Raw genomic sequence first — 17,873 nt, forward strand, 5'->3', positions numbered from 1 at the left:
GAACGAGAGCTGGTTTCTCGCGCTGACCGGCAAAGTGGCGCGCGCACGCGGGCGATAATGCGCGAGTATCAATCGCGCGCGCGTAAATCTCCATGAGCGTTGCTCCTCATCTGGTCAGGCAGCTATGCGCTCGCTGGCGAGCTTGCGTCGCCATGACAACCTCGCCGTGGCGAGCGGGCCAGCGAGCAGGTCAGCGCGATCACGGGACACTCCGCTATCGGCGTTTTTGCCCCCCCTCCCCCTCCCCCACCCCGCTCCCGATCGCTTTTCCTTCGCCGGTCTGTCCGTGTCGCGGCGTCCGCGCAGGAAAGAGGTACGACGCCGCGCGGAAGATGGGAGATACGCGCGCCGAACGATCACTCGTCGGCAAACTGGGATTTCACGCAGGCTGCGTCGGCGATAACTACGGCAGATCCGAAGCTCGTGTAACGACGCGTCTCGCGAGCGGCTTCGTTTCGCAAAATCGGCTCGATCAATCGTCGACTCGGCTTCGGCTCTGACGCCGTTAGTTTGCACACAAAAGATTGACTGGCGTTGCTCCCGCGGGCCAGGACCGCGCCGAGAGAGAGGGAGAGAGAACAAGTTTTTGCTCGACGGCAGCTCATCGATCGATCATCCAGCCGACGCCAAACTAACGCGCGAAAGCTGTTGCTTCGCGCGCGCGAAAAAGCGCAGGTGGCGACTTATTAATTTCGCGTCTGCTCTCCTCGCCGGCGACGCGATCGAGCCGAAGCGCGAGGACAAGTGCGGGGCGGGCTCGCCTCAAAGTGGCATCGTTGCGTCCGCGAAACGAAATCAGCCAGACCAAGTGGTGATCTGCACCGGAGGAGTTGGCCCCGCAGGCGAGCGCTTTGTTCCGTGGATCGATGCCGCGCTGCCGGCGCTGCTCTCCGCTGAAAGCGACGCGAGCCACTCGAACAATAGACCCGGCTCTCGTCGCCGCGCGGCGTGTTTGTACTGCCGCTCGCCGACCAGAGGCTATTGATGAGCTTTTTCGCTGGCCAAGACGACGCCTATTCAGACCAGCCGGAGAATGCCCCTCGCTCTCGCGCGGCCCTTCACAGTCAGGCCTTCCCGCCTCGATAAATTATTTTAATTGTCGAGCCCCCATTGTTCCGACGATCTAGCGCCACCCACCCTCGTCGCTTCGCTTTCCACTCCCCGTAATAACCCTTTCCACTTTCCAGCTCGGGCTGTTGGTCCTGCGATTACGTCGAGTGCGACGGTTAGCCGGTCAAGCGACGATTAGCTGCGCAACGTCCGTCCGACTTGTTATACGCCTTCATCACTGGGCTACGCTTTTTTCCGTGCCCGCGCTCTCTCCTCTCGTGGAGCGCTTGTCGGACGAACGCGACAACACGCAATCCTGGATGAAGCATGAATCGGCCGAATTCTCTCGCGCCCTGCATTTATCGGACCGTAACGCGTTTGCTTTCGGGCAACCCATTCATTTGCGCAAAAAATAAAAATAAAAAAGAACGAGAAAGAGATAGAGACAGGGGCGGGGGTGACGAAAAAACGGTGTGATTCGCCGGAACAATAAAGAAGCCACCCGAAAAGATTGTTTTTCGTGAATTTTCAATGTTTTTATTCTTTCTCCATGGCTTCTAGGGTAGAAGGCGAAGTGATCGATAGGCGCGATAAATAATCGGATATCGATGCGGCGAAGCCTGCCCGCGTGTGTAAGCGAAAATCGCTGATTTTTCAACGAGCGCGACGAGAGAACGAGAGAGAGAAAAAGAAAATGGAAGCGATCGCAGCGACGCCGGCGCGCGCTAAATTAATCGCGCTCGTGAATACGTGACGCGAATCGCGGCTCTGTCCCAAACGAGACTCGGAAAATTCGTCGGACTCGCGCGCGCAACTGCAAGACCCGTGTCTCCGTTAATTAATCGCCGCGTGTGTGCCGCTCGAAACGAAAAAACAAAAAGGCCGGGCGCTCGGGAAAAGACACGTCCGTCCGATAAGCATCGGCCTCTGCGCCCGGCATCGTCAGTGGGGGCGACCTTCGCGCAATTAAAGCGCGCCGCTGAAAACTTCGCGCGAGCCGGCGCGCCGATGCAATTTATCGACAGCCCAAGGGAGAATTGGGTTGAGCCTGGAATTACTTGCCGATTGTTGTTCATCCGCCAGCTCTATTTTTTTTTCGTTTCCCGCCTCCTGCTCGGACGACAGCGCTCACTTTTTTATCCGCTAACGTCCTATTTGCCTTTATCCGTGCAATAGTGCGACGCCCTCGCTACTTTTCTCTCTCTCTCTCTCTCTCTTTTTTGCAAATTTTCTGATTGCCAAAGTATTATGTAGGTCATCGAGCAATACGCCCGCAACGCGAAACCTCTCCGACCGTTAAAAAAAAGAAATCGTTTCACTCGATCGCGCGAAAAATCTCTCGCGAGATCGAATCGTCACTCGCGAGGCATTCATCGCGAGATTGAAATGCGACAAGCTCTCGTTAAAAAGCCCGGGTTAAAAGAAAAAAAAAGGGCAGCGAGCGTGTAATAAAATCGAGCGAATGATTGTTCGGCGCAGGGACAATGCGCGCGGGCTTGTCCTTGTTGCAGCTCTTAATTGAAAATTCCAAAGCTGGAAAAAAATGAACGACAAACACAGTGGGCGCCGGTGTCTAAACCATTATAGCCTCGCCACAATGGCACCGCTAATAAAACCGCGCCGGCGACGCCGAGAATGGGGGCGGGGGAGCGCGTACAAGCAGGCGGGCGCGGGCAGCACGCGCGCGGCGAACAATCGTCGATTGTGTTGTCCGGCCGCGCGATCTCTTTTTCTCTCCCCGCTCGCGACCCAATTCCGCGATTCGAAGGAAAGGCACACCTGTGGCGTACGCGAGAGAAAGAGAGCCGCTCCTCGGCTGGCTCGGCGGCGGCCTCGACCCGTGCTCGCGAGCGCGAGATGATGCCCCGCGTCTGAGGGGTAATTAGAGAACGCCCGCGGACCTAATTTGGCCGGCGGGTGGAGCGGGGCGCGCGGCGCGCGGCGCGCGGCGCTTCGTTTTCTTGGCAGCACAAAAGCCAACGGCAGCGTGTGTTGCTAAGGACCACTTCTTCTTCGTCTTTTCGTTTCGAGGTCGAGCCTAAAATGCTCGTTACGCGCGTATGAATTTTTCACGGCACGGCCCGGAGCGCTGGAAATTAGCTTTCCGCGATTTTCACCCGGCCAGTCTCGCTCGCTCGCCTTCCAAGAAACAAAATACGTATTTAGAATCGCCGAGTTTAATTACGCTCGAGCGTCTTTGCCGACGGCCGGGGGAGGGGCAGCCAAGTGGCAGCTCCCTCTTTTCGCTCGGTTTAGCGAAACGTTGCTCGCTGCGACGGTTACCTTTCGCCTGCGCCTCGGTGGTCCCCCGTCGAAGAGATCGCTTTCGCGGACCGGCGATGCGCCGTCGATTAGGCAACTCGAAAGAGACCGTTCGTCGGTTATCAATTCCGACGGGCGACGCTGCAAGGCGACGCGCTCGATTACCGAATTGTCCGTCAGACACGAGCGACGTGGAGGGCTCGAAAGTGTAGCGCCGCGCGCTCGGCCGACAACCCTCTCCTTACGAGCGCGCGTGTGTTTGCTCCGGAAATTTCAGGCAATATTGGTGTTGCGAATTTCCGCGTATGTTTGTACTCGAAAGGTCAAATATTGGCTCGACCGAGAACGAAACGAGAGAGAGAGAGAGAGAGAGAGAGAGAGAGAGAGAGAGATTGACCCTAATATGCAACCGCAGGTTCTCGCTCTCGTAACGGCAGTTTTTTACTGCACTTGTTCACGGAAACGCAAGACTCGAGCTTCTTCGATCTTCGCCGCTCGACTCGCCGGCGAGACAGGCACCGGTTTGCTCGCGAACGCGCCCCCGTCGAATGCCCTCGCATCCTGCCCCGTGGCGCCGCGTACCCATCCGGATCGACTCGGAGCCGACGTCCCGGTGGAAAGTTTTCACCGCGTGTTTTCTCCCGGCCAGCCGCCGAAACAAAGCTAAACGCGTAACAACGTTTTCGCTGCGCGCAACTTCCCCGATGCCCGCGGAAAAACCACACGGCCTGGCTCTCTCGATTTTTCGAGCGACTCGTTCAATTGATTCGCCCAAGCTCGGCTAATTCGATCTACGACTCACATTACCACGCGACCTTCCGTGTCCGTCGTCATTCTTTTCGCGGCTCGCTATGTTCGTCGCGACGCCTTTATTTTCCGCATTTCATTCCGCGGCGTGGCTTGTACAAGGTAAATTCATTTTGTTGCCCCGATAACACTTGCAAAAGTTACGGTAAATACACTCTTGTCCGCGGATATTCCTCGCGAAGAGTTACGAGCCGCTCTTTCCTTTACGGCCTTCCTCGTGTCTAAGCAGTTTGTTGTTGTTCCAGTTGGTTCTACGAGAATGCTCTCGGTAAACACGTTTACCAAGGTGAGATTTTTCACTCGGTGCCTAATAAGATTGCAAGCGGAAACGCCAAGAAAAATATTGACTTGTGAAGTTCGACTCTTGACTCTGCTTCCTGCCTACATTTTCATCTATCCCGCAAGAAGAAAAACTTTGACCCCCGCCGAAGAACAGAATCACGAAAATTATGTCTCGGTAAATACGACTTTTTACGAGGTACATTATCATCCAGAATTACGAGCCACAAAATTAATGACCGCGGCCGTCTAGCGGAATGCAGCTTCGTATAAATGAAGGGTACAGCGCGGATTAAACGTTGGCGGCCAATCGAGCGTCGGCGCGCCCGTTTCACGGCACGAGAGCGTTGTGCTCGCGAGGGTGACGAGAGTGGAAAGTAATCGCACACCCTCGACGCGCGTCTCCAGTTCGTTCTGAGAGCGCAATCGAGCGGCTCTTTGAAACTCGCGAAAAAGGGGAGAGAGGCAGAAAAGAGAAAGCAGAGAGCAGGAACGACATCGCCGAAATGAGATCGACGAGGATGTTCCACGGGGAGCGCGGCGTGTTTGCCGGGCAAATAAGCGCCGCTTCGTCGGGTCGTCCGTGAGGATCGCGGACAGCCGCGGCCTCTCGCCTTCGCTCGCCGACCATTTTCCCCGTTTTCTTCTTTGTCTCCGTTGGCGCGGTCCCGCGGCGCGAAGCGGCGAGAAATTGGAAACCCTCGCCGACTCAGCAGCTGGCGAGCGCGGACGGCGCACTCGTCATCGAAGCCACTTGGCCCAGTGCGGGTGCTTCGTCTTTCGTTCGATCGCGGCTCGCTCGCGCCAAGAAGAAACTCGGAGGACAGGGCGGCCCGTTACCGAAGCGCGCCGCAGTGAAATTCTGGAAAGCCCCCTTGACGCGGACGCCAAATGTTTGCGCAGCGTCCGGCAGCTAACTTTGGTCCGATGAATTAACGCGCGCACGGGCGGCTCGCCATGTTCGAACAATTAAATAAATTAAACTGGCCGGCCTTTGTACGGCCGCTGCGGAATGGAAAGCGGCTCCGCGGAGGTTAAGTTTCACGAGCTCATCTAGAGCAGGCGCGCGCCCGCGACAAAACAGCAATGAATTTAATTGCTGAAATATCTGAAATTTCATGCTCTACTTGGTTAGCCGATACTCAATATCTAAGTCTGCGAGCGGCAGGCGGCAGCCACAGTCGAAAAGCGCGAAACTGCGAGCTTATCGATTGCGCATCGCGCCGTTATCAGTCGCCGCACGCCCGACGGTTTTATTTATAAAGGCCTAGAAGGTTAGTCCAAGTGCGTGAGCGTCGCTGCACAGGCGACGCGCGCGGCTATATTTATAAGCGCGCGCGCGGCGCCGACGCTGTGATCGGCCTACTAAGCTGGAAAAATCTCCCCTCGGCTCTCGCAGCCAAGCGAGCGAGACAGCCACGGCGGTCCACTCGCGGTCCGCTCGCGGATCGGCGCGAGCGCGCGATCGCCGGTCGGCGGTTCAATACCGTCGCCACGCGGAAATCTCTCGGCCATATAAATAATTACGCGATCCGAAGCTGGAATCCACAGCTGGAAGTCAGCTCGGTGGAATCACGGGATTGGCCCGCGTCAAATACCGAGCGAACAGGCAAAACACAGGCAAAGAAAAAAAAAAGAAAAACAAAAAACCACAACCGGAGCTCGGGCTCGACGATTGTTTTGCGGGGGCAGGAGAAAGAGAGCAATTTCGGTGCGCCGGGGCAACCGAGTCAGAGCAGCCGGAGGCTCGCTTTGGTTATAAGGCTTGTAAGCTCGTTTACATCCGCGCGGCGGTCCGCAATCGAGGCGCTAACTGACGCGCAATATTCCTGGCCTTTATTGCGAACCAGCCGACAGAGAGAAAGAGAAAGAGAGAAAGAGAGCAGCTCCGATGAGGCCAACTTCTTCCGAGCCTCTTTCGTTCGCTGCTGTGTCGTTTCTTCTTCTCTTCGGCGTGGCTTTTCGCGCTTTTCTGGAAAACAAGGGGTCGAGATGGAAAGCAAGCTGCGAACGAAAACTCTTCTGGTCCGAGTCGGCGAGGCGCAGAGCTTAGCGCTCCAAGTTACGTAGGGATCGAAGTGGTGGGCGGGAGGCTGCCACTCAAAACTGGCGTCGCGCTATTTTTGGCGATTTCTCGAGGCAAATCTTCTCCCGTGCATCTCCCCGCTGCCCTTGAGTATTGACCGAAAGCCGCTTTTCTCTCTCCCCCTCCCCCTTTCACGCATGCAGCAAAGCTGTGTCGTCAGCTTCGTAATTCAATCACAATCGTCGCGTCGCCGAATATCCAGTCGTGCGCAGCGCAGATCAACGAACCCGCGCGTCCCGTCGGCACATCCTAATTCGAAGAGAGAGAGAGAGAGAGAGAGAGAAAAACCGCGCGCGACTGCAATCGATCTCGGCAATAAACGACGCCAGGTCGCTGTTCGAATCGCGTCGGAGCGAACGGCCCGTGCGTCCAGCCGAAACTCGCGCTCGAGAAATCAATGAGGTGGAACCGATGGGCGCGCGGCCATAAAATAAAAAAAGTTAAAAGAAAAAATGTACAAATGGACGTATCCGTCGCTCGTTTCGATAGTCGCGCTGGCTAATCATGTCGGCGCGACGTGAGCGAGCGCGCCTCCCATCTCGCACGTGTCGACTTTGGCTCGACTAATAATAATAACGCGCGCGCGACATTGATGTGTGTGGGGGCAGGAGGGGGGGGGGGGGGATTTCAGGTCGGTTTTAACGAGTGACCGGATTATCCCGATGGTTGATGGATTATTCGCGATCGCTTCGTACTCACCTTGGGGCAGCACGACGAGAAGTAGAGCCGCGTAGGCAGCAGCGGCAACGAAGCATGTTTGCAGATTGGCGTGGCCAGGCCAGACTGTCGTGCGTCCTGCGTGGAATATCGATGCAGCAGTCGTGGATCGAGCCCTTCTGACTGTGGCTCGCCGCATCCTTGTGTACGCTCTCACTCACTACTTTCTCGCGTCGTCGCCACCACCACGTCCTGCTTGCCGCTGCTGCTGCACTCGCGCTTGCCACTACTGAGCATCGAGCTGCTCATAGAACGAGTATATCTCTCTCTACCGATGGATATCTCTCGGACTCCTGCGACTTCCGTCGCCGCGATGATAGGAAAGACAGAGCGAGAGAAAAAGAGAGAGATAGAGAGAAGGAGAGAGAGAGAAAGATAAAGAGGACAGGACAGACAGAGGAGAGAGAGAGAGAGAGAGAGAGAGAGAGAGAGAGAGAGAAGAGACGTCGATTAGCAGCCTCCCGATTTGGCCGTCATCTCACAAGGTTCGCTCGTCGGTCGCTCGATTCGTTCGTTAGCTCCTGGTCGCGCACTGGCTTCTCACTCAAGGCTGCTCAGCGACAAGGGCGAAGCGACCGCGACAGAGACGCATCCCGCTCGCAGCCAGCTCTCGTCCTGCGCGCCGCCAGCTCCTCTTCCTCGCAGTCGTCGTCGTTGCAGCTTACTGTGGGTGTCGAGCGCGCGCCCGCGCACTGACGTGGCCCCCGGCGCTCCGGTGATTGTTGCTTCGCCGCCGCTGCCGCCGCCGCCGCCGCTCAGCCGCTGCCGCCTCCTGCAACCACAGCAGCCGCGCGGCACACGCACACGCCGTCGGATCAATCGATTGCTCGTTCCTCGCGCTGCGCGCGCTCGCTCTCTCCGGTCGCTTCGCTGCCGCCGCTACCATGGGGGTCACCAGCGCGATCGGACACCACAAGGGGCGTAAACCTGGCTAGCGGACATTCGCCGCTCCTCGCGTCGGCTGGACACCAGCTCTGACCAAGCGACAAAGTCATTCGGTCGACCAAAAGAGAAGGCTAGAGGGGGGAGGGGGGTACTTGTTGATAACGGGCCGCGAGCAAGCCAGTAACGGTGGCAGCAGTAGCAACGCAAACGCAACAGGAGGGAATACTTATACTAACCTGGTGGCAGCAGCTCGGGTACCGCGGCTCGCGCCGAGTCGACTGTTGCACGCGGCCCGTTCTTAGCGCACATCGGGGAAAGAGCAGAAGAAATAAGGAATGGAAAACGCGAGAGAGCGAGTGAGAAAGAAAGCGAGAGAGAGAGAGGGAGAGAAAGAAAGGAGCGTTGTTTCGGTGGTCGAACCACACGCAGACAGACAGACAGAAAGAGAGAGATGCGCACAGTGCCTCAGCCGGTGCGGCAGCGGCCACGGGACTGACTCACAGCCTCCTCGTGCACTCCCTCTCTCGCTCATTCCATTATGACACCCGCCGCCAGCAGCGCCAGGGTAGCAGCAGCACCCCCACCAGCCTGCTCTCTCTCTCTCACATGCCCAGGCTCCCAGGCTCGCGTCGCTCCGCCTCGCGCTGCCGTGCCGGACCTATACCAGCCTCTCTTGCGCTCTCTCTCTCTCTCTCTCTCTCTCTCTCTTCTCTCTACCCCACGCGGATCAATATCGGCCAGAGCAACAGAGCAACAGCACTCCCCCCACGTGCAAGCTCCGCTCGTTCACTGGGTCTATGGGCTAGTAGCTCGCTCGCTCGGTGCCTGTTGCTACTATCCAGCCAAGCTCCACTTCTGCCCCACGCACCGGGGGCAGATTTTCATCGTTGATGCCTTTTTTCTGCTCCTCTCTCTCTCTCTCTCTCTCTCTCTCTCTCTCTCTCTCTCTCTCTCTCTCTCTCTCTCTATCTCGCACGATCGCTTCTCGGGGACTGCACGTACGCGCCGACTATCCTTCCTACTGCTTTTCCCTTCTGCACGACAGCTGAATCGCTGCCTCGCTGCATTGATTAGCGCGGGGAATGGCTCCGTTGGACTTTTTCTTATTTGTCTGTTCTCTCCTTCTTCGCGTGCTGGAACCAAGATTCTTATCGTTATCCGTTGTCGACCAAATGAGCCGTTTCTTCCATCTCCGACGGCTCAACTTAATTCGCTCGTTTCTCGGAAAGTTACAAGGTGCCGCTGGAATTTCCGATACACGGCGAGCATTGCAGCTTTTCGCCGTCGTCCAATAAAGTTGACGGTGAGCGATATTATCGGTCGCACGCGAATTGTGTGCAGGGCCATAAGTTAGCCCCCCAGCCTCTACATCTGTACCTCGCGATTGTACGACAGTACTCGTTGACTTTTATCGGATCTTTTTACTGACGCTCGATGCAAAACCATCTTGCTTCCATTTTTTTTATTTTCTTGAAAAAAAAAAGCAGCAAAGCTCTAAAGCCCCTGCCTGACATATTCCGCCTTGTCCCTCGGCAGCGCCAGCGTCTACTTAAGCCTTGCACGTCCTCGATTTGAAAAACATCGAGGCGAACGCTAATGGATAATATTGACTGGCTGCAATCGCATTGCGAATAATCGCCTTTGCTCGAGAAAGAGAGAGCGAGAGAGAGAGCGCAGCCAATATTCCCATGGGACACTTCAATGTACGACGAAAAAAAGAAAGTCTCTTTCTTCGCAAACATTGCTTTTTTTCCTTTTTCTGTTTTTTATTCGGTGAATTAAAGTATAAGAAAAAAAGGAAACGTCATTAAAAAGATTAAAGAGAAAAGTTGAGAGGCCATGGGAGGAGAGAAGCCGAGAGGGAGAAAAAATTAATTTTTCGTGGAAGGCAGTTCAAAGCGGCCAGAAACATGCTTATCGCACGTTAATATTTCCTCTTTTTTAATGAAAGAGAAAGAGAGAGAGAGAAAAACAAACCTCATCCTTGCCGGGAACACGTTCACGCTCTAGAAAAGATAAGCTTTTCCATCGAGATTCCACGATGAGCCGTTGAACGCACGCCTCCACCTGCTGGCGATCATCGGAAGTGTGATAAAGTCAGTCCCTACGCGAGGCTTTTTACTAACCACGGGCATGGTTTATGCCGCGACAACTTAACGTTTATCGACAACAGATATGCTACGGTTACATTAATGGACAGATTTTTCTATTCAAATAAATAGTATTTTGTTATTTAGTCCCTATTCACTCGATAACAGCGTATTAATCACAAAATAGTTACATAAATTAAATTCGTTTTTACAAAAATTATAATTTTCTACAATCATATCACGTTACTTCACCATACTTTTCAATTCTGTTATTAATTGTCTCAAGCCGGGTATCCAGGAACTACACATTGAAGCATTATTCATCATAAGAGAGACATGCAGTTGATCGGCTTTCTCTGCATCGTTGTCCTTTAAAGCTGCAAATATGTATAATCATCAAAGCTAATCCAAACAAACAATGGACAAAGAGCAGCATTATTAAACATACCTTGAGATATTTCTAATACTTTTTTGTGCACATCATTATTGAGCTTATCTTCATTCCACATTGATTCCATCCTTTCTAATCTCCTTTCAATTTCTTCAGTTTTACTTGCCTCCAGCTCTTTAGTCAGGCAGCGTAGATTCTCTAGAGTATTCTTCAAAGCATCTTCTTTACTCATCTCCCAATTTGAGGTTGAATCTCCAATTTGAGCATTGGTAGGTGCCACAAAAGGCTTATGAGGTGCTGTTGTCAAACTACCAATGTTAGTTGGTGGTGGTAAGCCTACAGGTGGTATAGTTTGATGTAACAATGTGCTTGCGGTTTCTGGCTTAGAGTTTAAAGGAAATGCCACTCTTTTATTTAATAGTCTTTTTGTTGGTGTTCCACTGGTAGCTGTTGGGGATGGAGTAAATGCCCAGCTTGGTGGATCATTCCATCCAGGGTCATGCGATGATTGTAATTTTTTTTGTGTGGATATCACTTCTGTAAAATATACAATGTTAATCATTTTTTTAATTAAAAACAAATTAGCTATGATAGTTATAACCTGTTACATTGTTTACCTTCTGGCTTATCTTCCATATTATGTATGGTGATATTAAAAGCATAAAGAATTACAAGTTCTATGCATTATATTTCGCAAGGCTTTCAAGTTAACAATTACAATATTAAAAATCTACTTGCGATATTCAAATGAATATTGTTCGTTTATTCAAAAACAATATTTATAGACGTGTTGATACTGTACACTGTTGAGTCTTGTTTCATTTGCCACCTGTGTCATTGTCAAACACTAAAAATATAGATAAGGTACATACTGTTGAATCTTTATATATTCTGTACATGCGAGATCGCAATCTAGATAACTTTTCATGTCTATGACACAACAGCTTTATAGAAAAGAGAACAGCCTATAACTTAGCTACCGATTTAAATTCTGTTGCGCGCGAAAATTTGTGAAATAATTATGTTACACTTCAATTATTTTGTTTGTCAACATTTGTTTAATGCAATGATTTTTTTATAAGGATTATATTCATGAAAGTACAATGCGTTTCATCATTTCATAAAATGCCAAAAGCAAAATAAAAGAAAACTTTACGGAATGATGGACTTTGATTACAAATTAAAACTCAGTTTTGGGACGCTTAGCCACCCAAGTCTTGATAGAAGGTATCGCCAGGACCGTATCTCTTAACGCCTTCAGATTTTCCGCCTTAGCAATGATATCGCAACCCTGTGTGTAATTCAGATACTCCAGAAGACCAACGAACACGAATTCGGCCCAGCTGAGCTTGCCGCCAACAAAGTAACCACCGTTCTTTTTCACCTGCTCATCGAGTTTGTTCACGTAAAAGGGAACCATTTCTTTGGCTATCTTCAACTTCTCAGCCTTCGACTCCGCGTTGTTCTCGTAGTAGTGGGCAGCGATTTCTAGGGAAAACAAATTTTTTTGTTTTAATTTTGAAAGGCACGTACGTTTTTCTTCAGAGCCTTACTTGTACGAAGGTCGTGGATGGTTTCGACGGTAGAATCGATTTGCAGCGCCTCCCAGTCGTCTTTGCCAGCAAGGCCAAACTTTTTAGCCAGATATCTTGCGATTGCCGAGGACTGAACAACTTTTTTGCCGTCTACTTCGAGCACAGGAAGCTGCCCAAATGGAGTGGCTGAAATATCAAATTAATATTAAATTAATCACAAAATTAAGGCTTCTTAAAATAATTATTGATAAATCACATGGCTTGATTTTAGGCCAATCTTCAAAATTAACGCGATCATCGACGAATTCGACGCCTCCGTAGTGGAAAAGCATCCTGATAGATTCGCCAAGGGCCTTGGCATTGAAGTACGTAAATTTGTATGCTGTCATTTTTCTGAAAAAGAAAATTCAAATATTTTTCATATCTACCCGTAATTCGTCTTTCCCATTAAACTTTCAAAACTTTTTTCTTTTAGATAAGAAAAACGAAAAAAAGTTACTATTTGCTGTTTGTTAATCTTATCAACCAGATTTCATTTACCCATGATAATGGTGACGAATTTAGCGCATACACATAACACTTATATGGCAAAAATCAACTATAATTTTTGACGCAAGTTTAAATAAACTTTAATGGATTTTGAATAATAATACTTAACTTCTTCAAATTACATATTTATTGAGAAAGAAATAACTAGAGCAAGCACGTTTACTAAAGATTCAATCAAAGTTATCGAAGCGTAAATGCGATTCGCTTCATTGTGGGCATAGGCACACTGGCGCAAAGTTTACTAAACACGCATTTCTGGCCAGCAAAGTTTATCAGCCTTACCGGCAATAGTATGGCGAGCAAGGCACTGTTCTTCGAATGCTCGATCGTAAAGCTCGATTGTTATGCAAAATTAATTGGTTGTAATTTACTTTATGTTTTAACGTCGTTTTGACCTTACGAGAATCGTTAATTGCATAAATAAAATACACAAAAACTTACCAATGTCAATGGCAAGTAACAATCTTGCAAATGCTAGACGATATCCGCTCTTAACGACAGGCGACGACGAAATGGTATAGGGAACAGCATGGAATCGTGAGTGAGACTGCCTGTAAGATTGCCATTTGCGAGATTAGCAAGGAGGCACGATCGTGAATCAAATTTTTGTACTTCTTGCGTAGCTGTTTTTAAATGTAAAGGATTTTTATCAATCATTTAACCGATAAAAATTAGGCAATGCAATTAGATTGAAACTTATTTATTCAAATCAAATACAGCTTTTGAAATACAGCTAATTTCAAATGAAAGTCTTATATATAAGTTAAAACCGAATAATACAATAATAATAGTATAGAATTAATAATACTTTTTTGAAATGTGTTTGCATTGAAATGATTAAATGTTTGCTATCGAAAAAAATTATTTTCCAAATTAAAAGTAATACATAACTAAATACAATCAAATTTCAGATCATACTATATAAAAAACGTACTTTTATGTTGATTCATTTTAACAATTATAAAAACAATTACATATTGTAGTCGTACACCTAAAATCACAAAATTAACGAAAAATTTCTATTCAAAACATTTTATGTCAGAAAATTAATTAAGAGTATGTTAAAAAAATTCAGATCATACCAAATAAAAAAAGTACTTTGACACTGATCTCTTTCTACAATTACAAATTATTTTTGAATATGTAAAAAAGCAGTATAGCTATAAGTTTAAATATTAGCACAAGAAAATGTTAGAGTCATGTCCATACATTTTATCAAAAACTCTCCTCATGGAAAATAATAATGTACATCTAATGTTACTTGGTTGAGCCAGAAGTGCACATGATTTTTCAATTCCTTTTCTCAATTCTGTTATTGTTTTTTCATCACACATGGTGTCTTGTGCAGTAGCTTGCTTCACTGGTTCCTTATATTCCTCTGCAAGCTGTCCCTCGAGAAAACTAACTCTCAAATCAATCAAAGGAGACACAAATGTAACCTGTAAATTTAATAGTGGAAAAATATTGTATTGAATATATTTTTAATATTTATATCATATTGGAAATTCACTGATTTACCTCTTCTGTTTTTATTGAAGTTAATAAAGATGGCCAATTTTGGACACAAGCTGCACAGTCACAATTATAATCAAAATACTTACTGATAATAGCTTTTCTGTCAATTAATTTTGGAGTTTCATAAAAACTGCATATGTAGCTCTCAAAAATCTACAATTACATGAAGCATTACGTTAGAAATAAAAGAGTATAAATTATTATATTATCTTCAATATGGTTATAATATTTTCATACTTGAGCATTTTTAGCAATAGATTCCAAAGCATAAAAAATAATTTTTTGGTCCTTTGTAAAACACCTTCTCATGTTGGGAATGCAACTATTATTAGTCAAACTACTGATAGGAGCTAAGTAAGTCAACTTATCTTTGCAATATTTTTTCAAACATTTAACTGTTTCATCTGCATGTTTGCACATTTTCATTGAAGTAGAAAACTACAAAAACAATATTTAACACATTTAAAAATTAATTTTAATTATAAATGTAATAATTTTAAATAATATTTAAGATACTCACACTATAAGCATGTTTATTACATATCTGAACAAATTTCAATAACAAACACCCACTAAATAAAACTTCTTCATTATCAGCTATACTATTGCAAGCGTCACTTTCTAGCACATTTCTCCCAAAGAGTGTTGTGTATTTAGCTGCATAAGATAAAGCTATTGCTGCATTACAAATATTTATCTCAAAGTGTTTATCTTTGATACAGCTTGATAAGTTAAAAATACTACAGAACTTGCTACTTTGACATTTTTCATCACTTAATAAATGCTGTATGTGGTAATCTGGAAAAAAAATTCAAATGTTATTTTTATTCAAATCAATTTATACATAAAGTTGTAATTTACAGAAAGAGTATATTTACCTTTGCATGAATTCATTACTTCTATTTCAGCTTTCAGTTTATCAATATTTCCATACTCTTGTAACCCCATGACCACAGCTCTCAGGCTCATTTGAAAGTTTTGGGAATAGTTTCTATTTAATTCTATCATATGAGTGATGATGGAGCATTCAACATGATGATATTTAATCCAAGCTTCTTTTCTACATTTGGATGAGCAAAATATGCACCAATTGCAATATTTACAAGGAATTCCATTCCATGCTATAGTCAAACAATGACTACAATAAATGTATAATTTTACACCATTAGGACAAACTACAAAAGGTTTTTCTTTGTAAAATATCTCTCCAGGTTTGATGTGTCGAGTAGCAATCAAGTGTCTACCATATTTATTTGAATTCCTTACATCTACTGAATTGAAGTCACCAGATTGTTTTTGTGAAATTTGAAGTTTTAGTCTTCTATTTAAATTATATTTTAAAATCACATTCTTCGAATCTAAGACAAGTTTTGTTTTGGTAAGCACAGTGTGTAGATGACTTTTATTTTCAATATCTTTTTCATCTATCTTATTGAAGTACTCAACAGCTTTTTTAAATACAGTAGAACTTTCAGATAAATTTAGAGCAGTTAAACATTCAACTTTGCGACAAAGTAACTTAACTTTCAAAGATTTGCTTTTGGAAATGGATAAAGCTCTGTCGATGTCTAAAATGCTACCTTGAAAATTTTTTAAATGCAAAAGTAAAGCTGACCGATTGCCATATCCAAGTGCCAACTCTTCGGATGCTGTCGGAGCAAAGGCAATACTCATTGAAAAGCAGTTAAGGTTTGTCTCATGCATTTCTCTAGTATGCTCCTTTTGGACATATAGCAAATTTCCAGCCTGTCTGGCTTTTTCAGAAATTTCAACACTTTTATGAATACTGAAACTGCTAGTTTTCTTAATCAACTTCATTAAATCTGGATCCAGCAACTTTTTTCGAATCAATTCTCTTTCCAGGTCCATCTTTATCGGTATTCGTGATTAACTACAAAATAAAAAATGTTGATAAATGCAGTGAATGTGATAACGCAGATTTAGATCACCAAGTACTTTGCGAAAAAAATGTTTCCACTGCTACCTCCACAGGAACAAGTTGATCGTCAACAGAAACTGCGTCGTCGAAACTTATCACACAGCAAATAACACTTCACTCTAACCGTACTTCACGACACGTCGAACGTCAAAATTCTTGGTTATAATGTCCTGTACCGACAAGTCCACGGCGATCGGTGTGCTCAACGTCAAAAAATCACCGTAGGCCGTTCTGCTTTTGTAACTCGATCGCGCAACTTCTTGCGAACTCGATTCACGGAAAAATCACGTCGAACGTCCGCATGTAGGTACCTTGAAAACCTGCGAAAATGCGTGCCGGAGCCGAAAGTGGCAGCGCTCGATTCCGGCTTGCCGAGATGGAGTCGATTGCCGCTCGAGGCGAAGATCCCGGTGATGCCCCACGTCACCGACGCACTGCTCTCGAGGAGGAAGCTCGGCGAGAGACTCTGGATCGAGTACGTCGATAGAAAGCGCTTCGTCGACTGCAGCGATCCTTATTCACGAGAGGTCAACATCCCTTACGAGGGTCTGCATGACGAGCACCTGGCGAGGTTCTTCCTGCAGTCGCATCGGCTTCGCGAGTTTCTGATCAAGGTTCGAGCCGCTCGCTCTCTCGGGAAAGCCAGCCCGCGGCAAACTCACAATTGCGATCGTCGACGTGTGCGCTCTCGTTGAAAATCCATTCGAATAGCACATTCGTTCAATAAATCGACCAAATCCACGCGCTGCGATACTCGCCCGCCTATTCGTACAGACGGAGATAATAACGCCGGGCTTGGACGTCAAGTGCAATCTCTGGGAGTACAACACGTACCGCAATTACCTGAGAATAATGCACGGCAAGGCGATGAAGAGGGAGCTGGTCGAGAGGGACGAGCTGCTGAAGGAGAAGCTCGTGCTCGACATCGCTGACGGCCAAGCCCTGAAGAACAACGAGAAGTAGCAACGCGCGCCGTCGGCCGATCGGTCTGCTTTATCTCCCCCTTCCCCCTCCATCTTTTTGCATCAAGGCTGAAGAAGCAGGAAGTCAGACAGGCGAGGCTGGGCGAGCTGGAGGCCAAGCGAGCGGCCAAGATTCGCCGGATATTCGACAAGGACAGGGCGGACGGCGCCAGGCTGGCCGAGTTGTGGGAGAAGCAGCGCCAGGAGACGCGCAATAAGATCGTCCGGCTGAAGGTGCAGATGAACCGCATCAAGCAGAGGCGCTTCCTGATGGCCAAACTGGAGCAGCAGCGGATACTGAACAGCTTCAGGGAGTGGAACGAGCGCGATCGGCAGTTCCGAAAGCGGATGGAGCAGATGGAGGGGAACAAGCGCAGGAAGAAAATCGAGGTGGCTCTGGAAAGGTAGTACTTTCGGCGACGACTTTCGAGGCCTAGCGCTCGACTCGTTTGCTGCTTTCGCTCAGGTTCGACAAGAAGAAGACGTCGCAGGAGGAAGCCATCGAGAACGAGCTGCGCGTGAGGGAGTGCGTCGAGCAATCGAAAAGCGAGTTCCTTCGAGAGTACCAGAAGAAATTGGACGACAGTCAGCGCAAATTGAGGGGTCGTTAATATTCTCAAGTCGAGAGAACGATCGGCATGCTATCCGTCATACTGAAGCTTTACGTTTTCCACAGAGTTGTTCGAAGAGAAAAGAGCTGCACTGGAGAAGGCGCTGAAGAGGCCCCGAAGAGCCAGGAGAAAAGCCAAAAAGATAGGCACTTGTTACTGCAAAGTAGATTAACGAATTGCGATCGGTTGGACAGC

General features: G+C 47.8%; 5 protein-coding genes across 12 annotated transcripts in view; 1 reads left to right on the forward strand and 4 right to left on the reverse strand.

Moving 5' to 3' along the window:
• LOC131667266 (neuronal acetylcholine receptor subunit alpha-7) overlaps positions 1–8,569 on the reverse strand; it is a 60,993-nt gene extending 52,424 nt beyond the window's left edge. For all 6 annotated transcript variants that reach the window (XM_058940589.1, XM_058940588.1, XM_058940587.1 and 3 more), the window contains exons 1-3: positions 8,323–8,569; positions 7,363–7,973; positions 7,184–7,279 (exon numbers count right to left, since the gene is read on the reverse strand). In XM_058940589.1, the coding sequence (XP_058796572.1) occupies positions 7,184–7,279; positions 7,363–7,450 (184 nt within the window). In that variant the 5' untranslated portion in view covers positions 7,451–7,973; positions 8,323–8,569. The remainder of the gene's footprint in view (positions 1–7,183; positions 7,280–7,362; positions 7,974–8,322) is intronic.
• Positions 8,570–10,303: 1,734 nt separating this feature from the next.
• Positions 10,304–11,388, reverse strand: LOC131667167 (steroid receptor RNA activator 1-like). Its single transcript, XM_058940418.1, has 3 exons — positions 11,185–11,388; positions 10,625–11,104; positions 10,304–10,553 (listed from the first exon to the last, which is right to left on the reverse strand). Exons 1-3 carry the CDS (start codon positions 11,201–11,203, stop codon positions 10,420–10,422), a joined length of 633 nt encoding a protein of 210 aa, XP_058796401.1. The 5' UTR covers positions 11,204–11,388; the 3' UTR covers positions 10,304–10,419.
• Positions 11,389–11,622: 234 nt separating this feature from the next.
• LOC131667079 (glutathione S-transferase-like) lies at positions 11,623–13,189 on the reverse strand. Of its 3 annotated transcripts, none has more exons than XM_058940273.1 (4): positions 13,093–13,189; positions 12,359–12,495; positions 12,121–12,288; positions 11,623–12,055 (listed from the first exon to the last, which is right to left on the reverse strand). In XM_058940273.1, exons 2-4 carry the CDS (start codon positions 12,489–12,491, stop codon positions 11,748–11,750), a joined length of 609 nt encoding a protein of 202 aa, XP_058796256.1. In that variant the 5' UTR covers positions 12,492–12,495; positions 13,093–13,189; the 3' UTR covers positions 11,623–11,747. The 3 variants fall into 3 exon arrangements, with proteins under 3 accessions (XP_058796256.1, XP_058796255.1, XP_058796257.1); XM_058940272.1 differs by lacking the exon at positions 13,093–13,189 and adding an exon at positions 12,761–12,866; XM_058940274.1 differs by lacking the exon at positions 13,093–13,189 and adding an exon at positions 12,643–12,780.
• Positions 13,190–14,397: 1,208 nt separating this feature from the next.
• Positions 14,398–16,327, reverse strand: LOC131667191 (SET and MYND domain-containing protein 4-like). Its single transcript, XM_058940462.1, has 3 exons — positions 15,045–16,327; positions 14,687–14,964; positions 14,398–14,604 (listed from the first exon to the last, which is right to left on the reverse strand). Exons 1-3 carry the CDS (start codon positions 16,033–16,035, stop codon positions 14,398–14,400), a joined length of 1,476 nt encoding a protein of 491 aa, XP_058796445.1. The 5' UTR covers positions 16,036–16,327.
• Positions 16,271–17,850, forward strand: LOC131667192 (trichohyalin-like). The gene is made up of 6 exons (XM_058940464.1): positions 16,271–16,326; positions 16,413–16,719; positions 16,880–17,064; positions 17,136–17,471; positions 17,534–17,670; positions 17,744–17,850. The coding sequence occupies exons 1-6, from the start codon at positions 16,271–16,273 to the stop codon at positions 17,848–17,850; spliced, it is 1,128 nt and encodes a 375-aa protein (XP_058796447.1).
• Positions 17,851–17,873: the final 23 nt, after the last annotated feature.

The sequence above is a fragment of the Phymastichus coffea genome, unplaced genomic scaffold (assembly GCF_024137745.1).
Source record: "Phymastichus coffea isolate CEN01 unplaced genomic scaffold, Cenicafe_Pcof_1.1 PCOF00063, whole genome shotgun sequence".
In the NCBI taxonomy this organism is placed as follows: Eukaryota; Metazoa; Arthropoda; class Insecta; order Hymenoptera; family Eulophidae; genus Phymastichus; species Phymastichus coffea.

Excerpts from the sequence above, each read along its gene's own strand:
- LOC131667167 (XM_058940418.1), bottom strand. Across the intron at positions 10,554-10,624 it reads AGTATTAGAAATATCTCAAG|CTTTAAAGGACAACGATGCA; the intron begins GTATGTTTAATA and ends ACATATTTGCAG.
- LOC131667079 (XM_058940273.1), bottom strand. The coding sequence starts at position 12,491 with ATGACAGCATACAAATTTACGTACTTCAATGCCAAGGCCCTTGGCGAA. Across the intron at positions 12,289-12,358 it reads TTGGCCTAAAATCAAGCCAT|CCACTCCATTTGGGCAGCTT; the intron begins GTGATTTATCAA and ends TTGATATTTCAG. Across the intron at positions 12,056-12,120 it reads CATCCACGACCTTCGTACAA|AAATCGCTGCCCACTACTAC; the intron begins GTAAGGCTCTGA and ends TGTTTTCCCTAG.
- LOC131667191 (XM_058940462.1), bottom strand. The coding sequence starts at position 16,035 with ATGGACCTGGAAAGAGAATTGATTCGAAAAAAGTTGCTGGATCCAGAT. Across the intron at positions 14,965-15,044 it reads AGTAATGAATTCATGCAAAG|ATTACCACATACAGCATTTA; the intron begins GTAAATATACTC and ends TTTTTTTTCCAG. Across the intron at positions 14,605-14,686 it reads GTAATAAACATGCTTATAGT|TTTTCTACTTCAATGAAAAT; the intron begins GTGAGTATCTTA and ends TTGTTTTTGTAG.
- LOC131667192 (XM_058940464.1), top strand. The coding sequence starts at position 16,271 with ATGTCCTGTACCGACAAGTCCACGGCGATCGGTGTGCTCAACGTCAAA. Across the intron at positions 16,720-16,879 it reads TTCGCGAGTTTCTGATCAAG|ACGGAGATAATAACGCCGGG; the intron begins GTTCGAGCCGCT and ends CTATTCGTACAG. Across the intron at positions 17,065-17,135 it reads GCCCTGAAGAACAACGAGAA|GCTGAAGAAGCAGGAAGTCA; the intron begins GTAGCAACGCGC and ends TTTTGCATCAAG.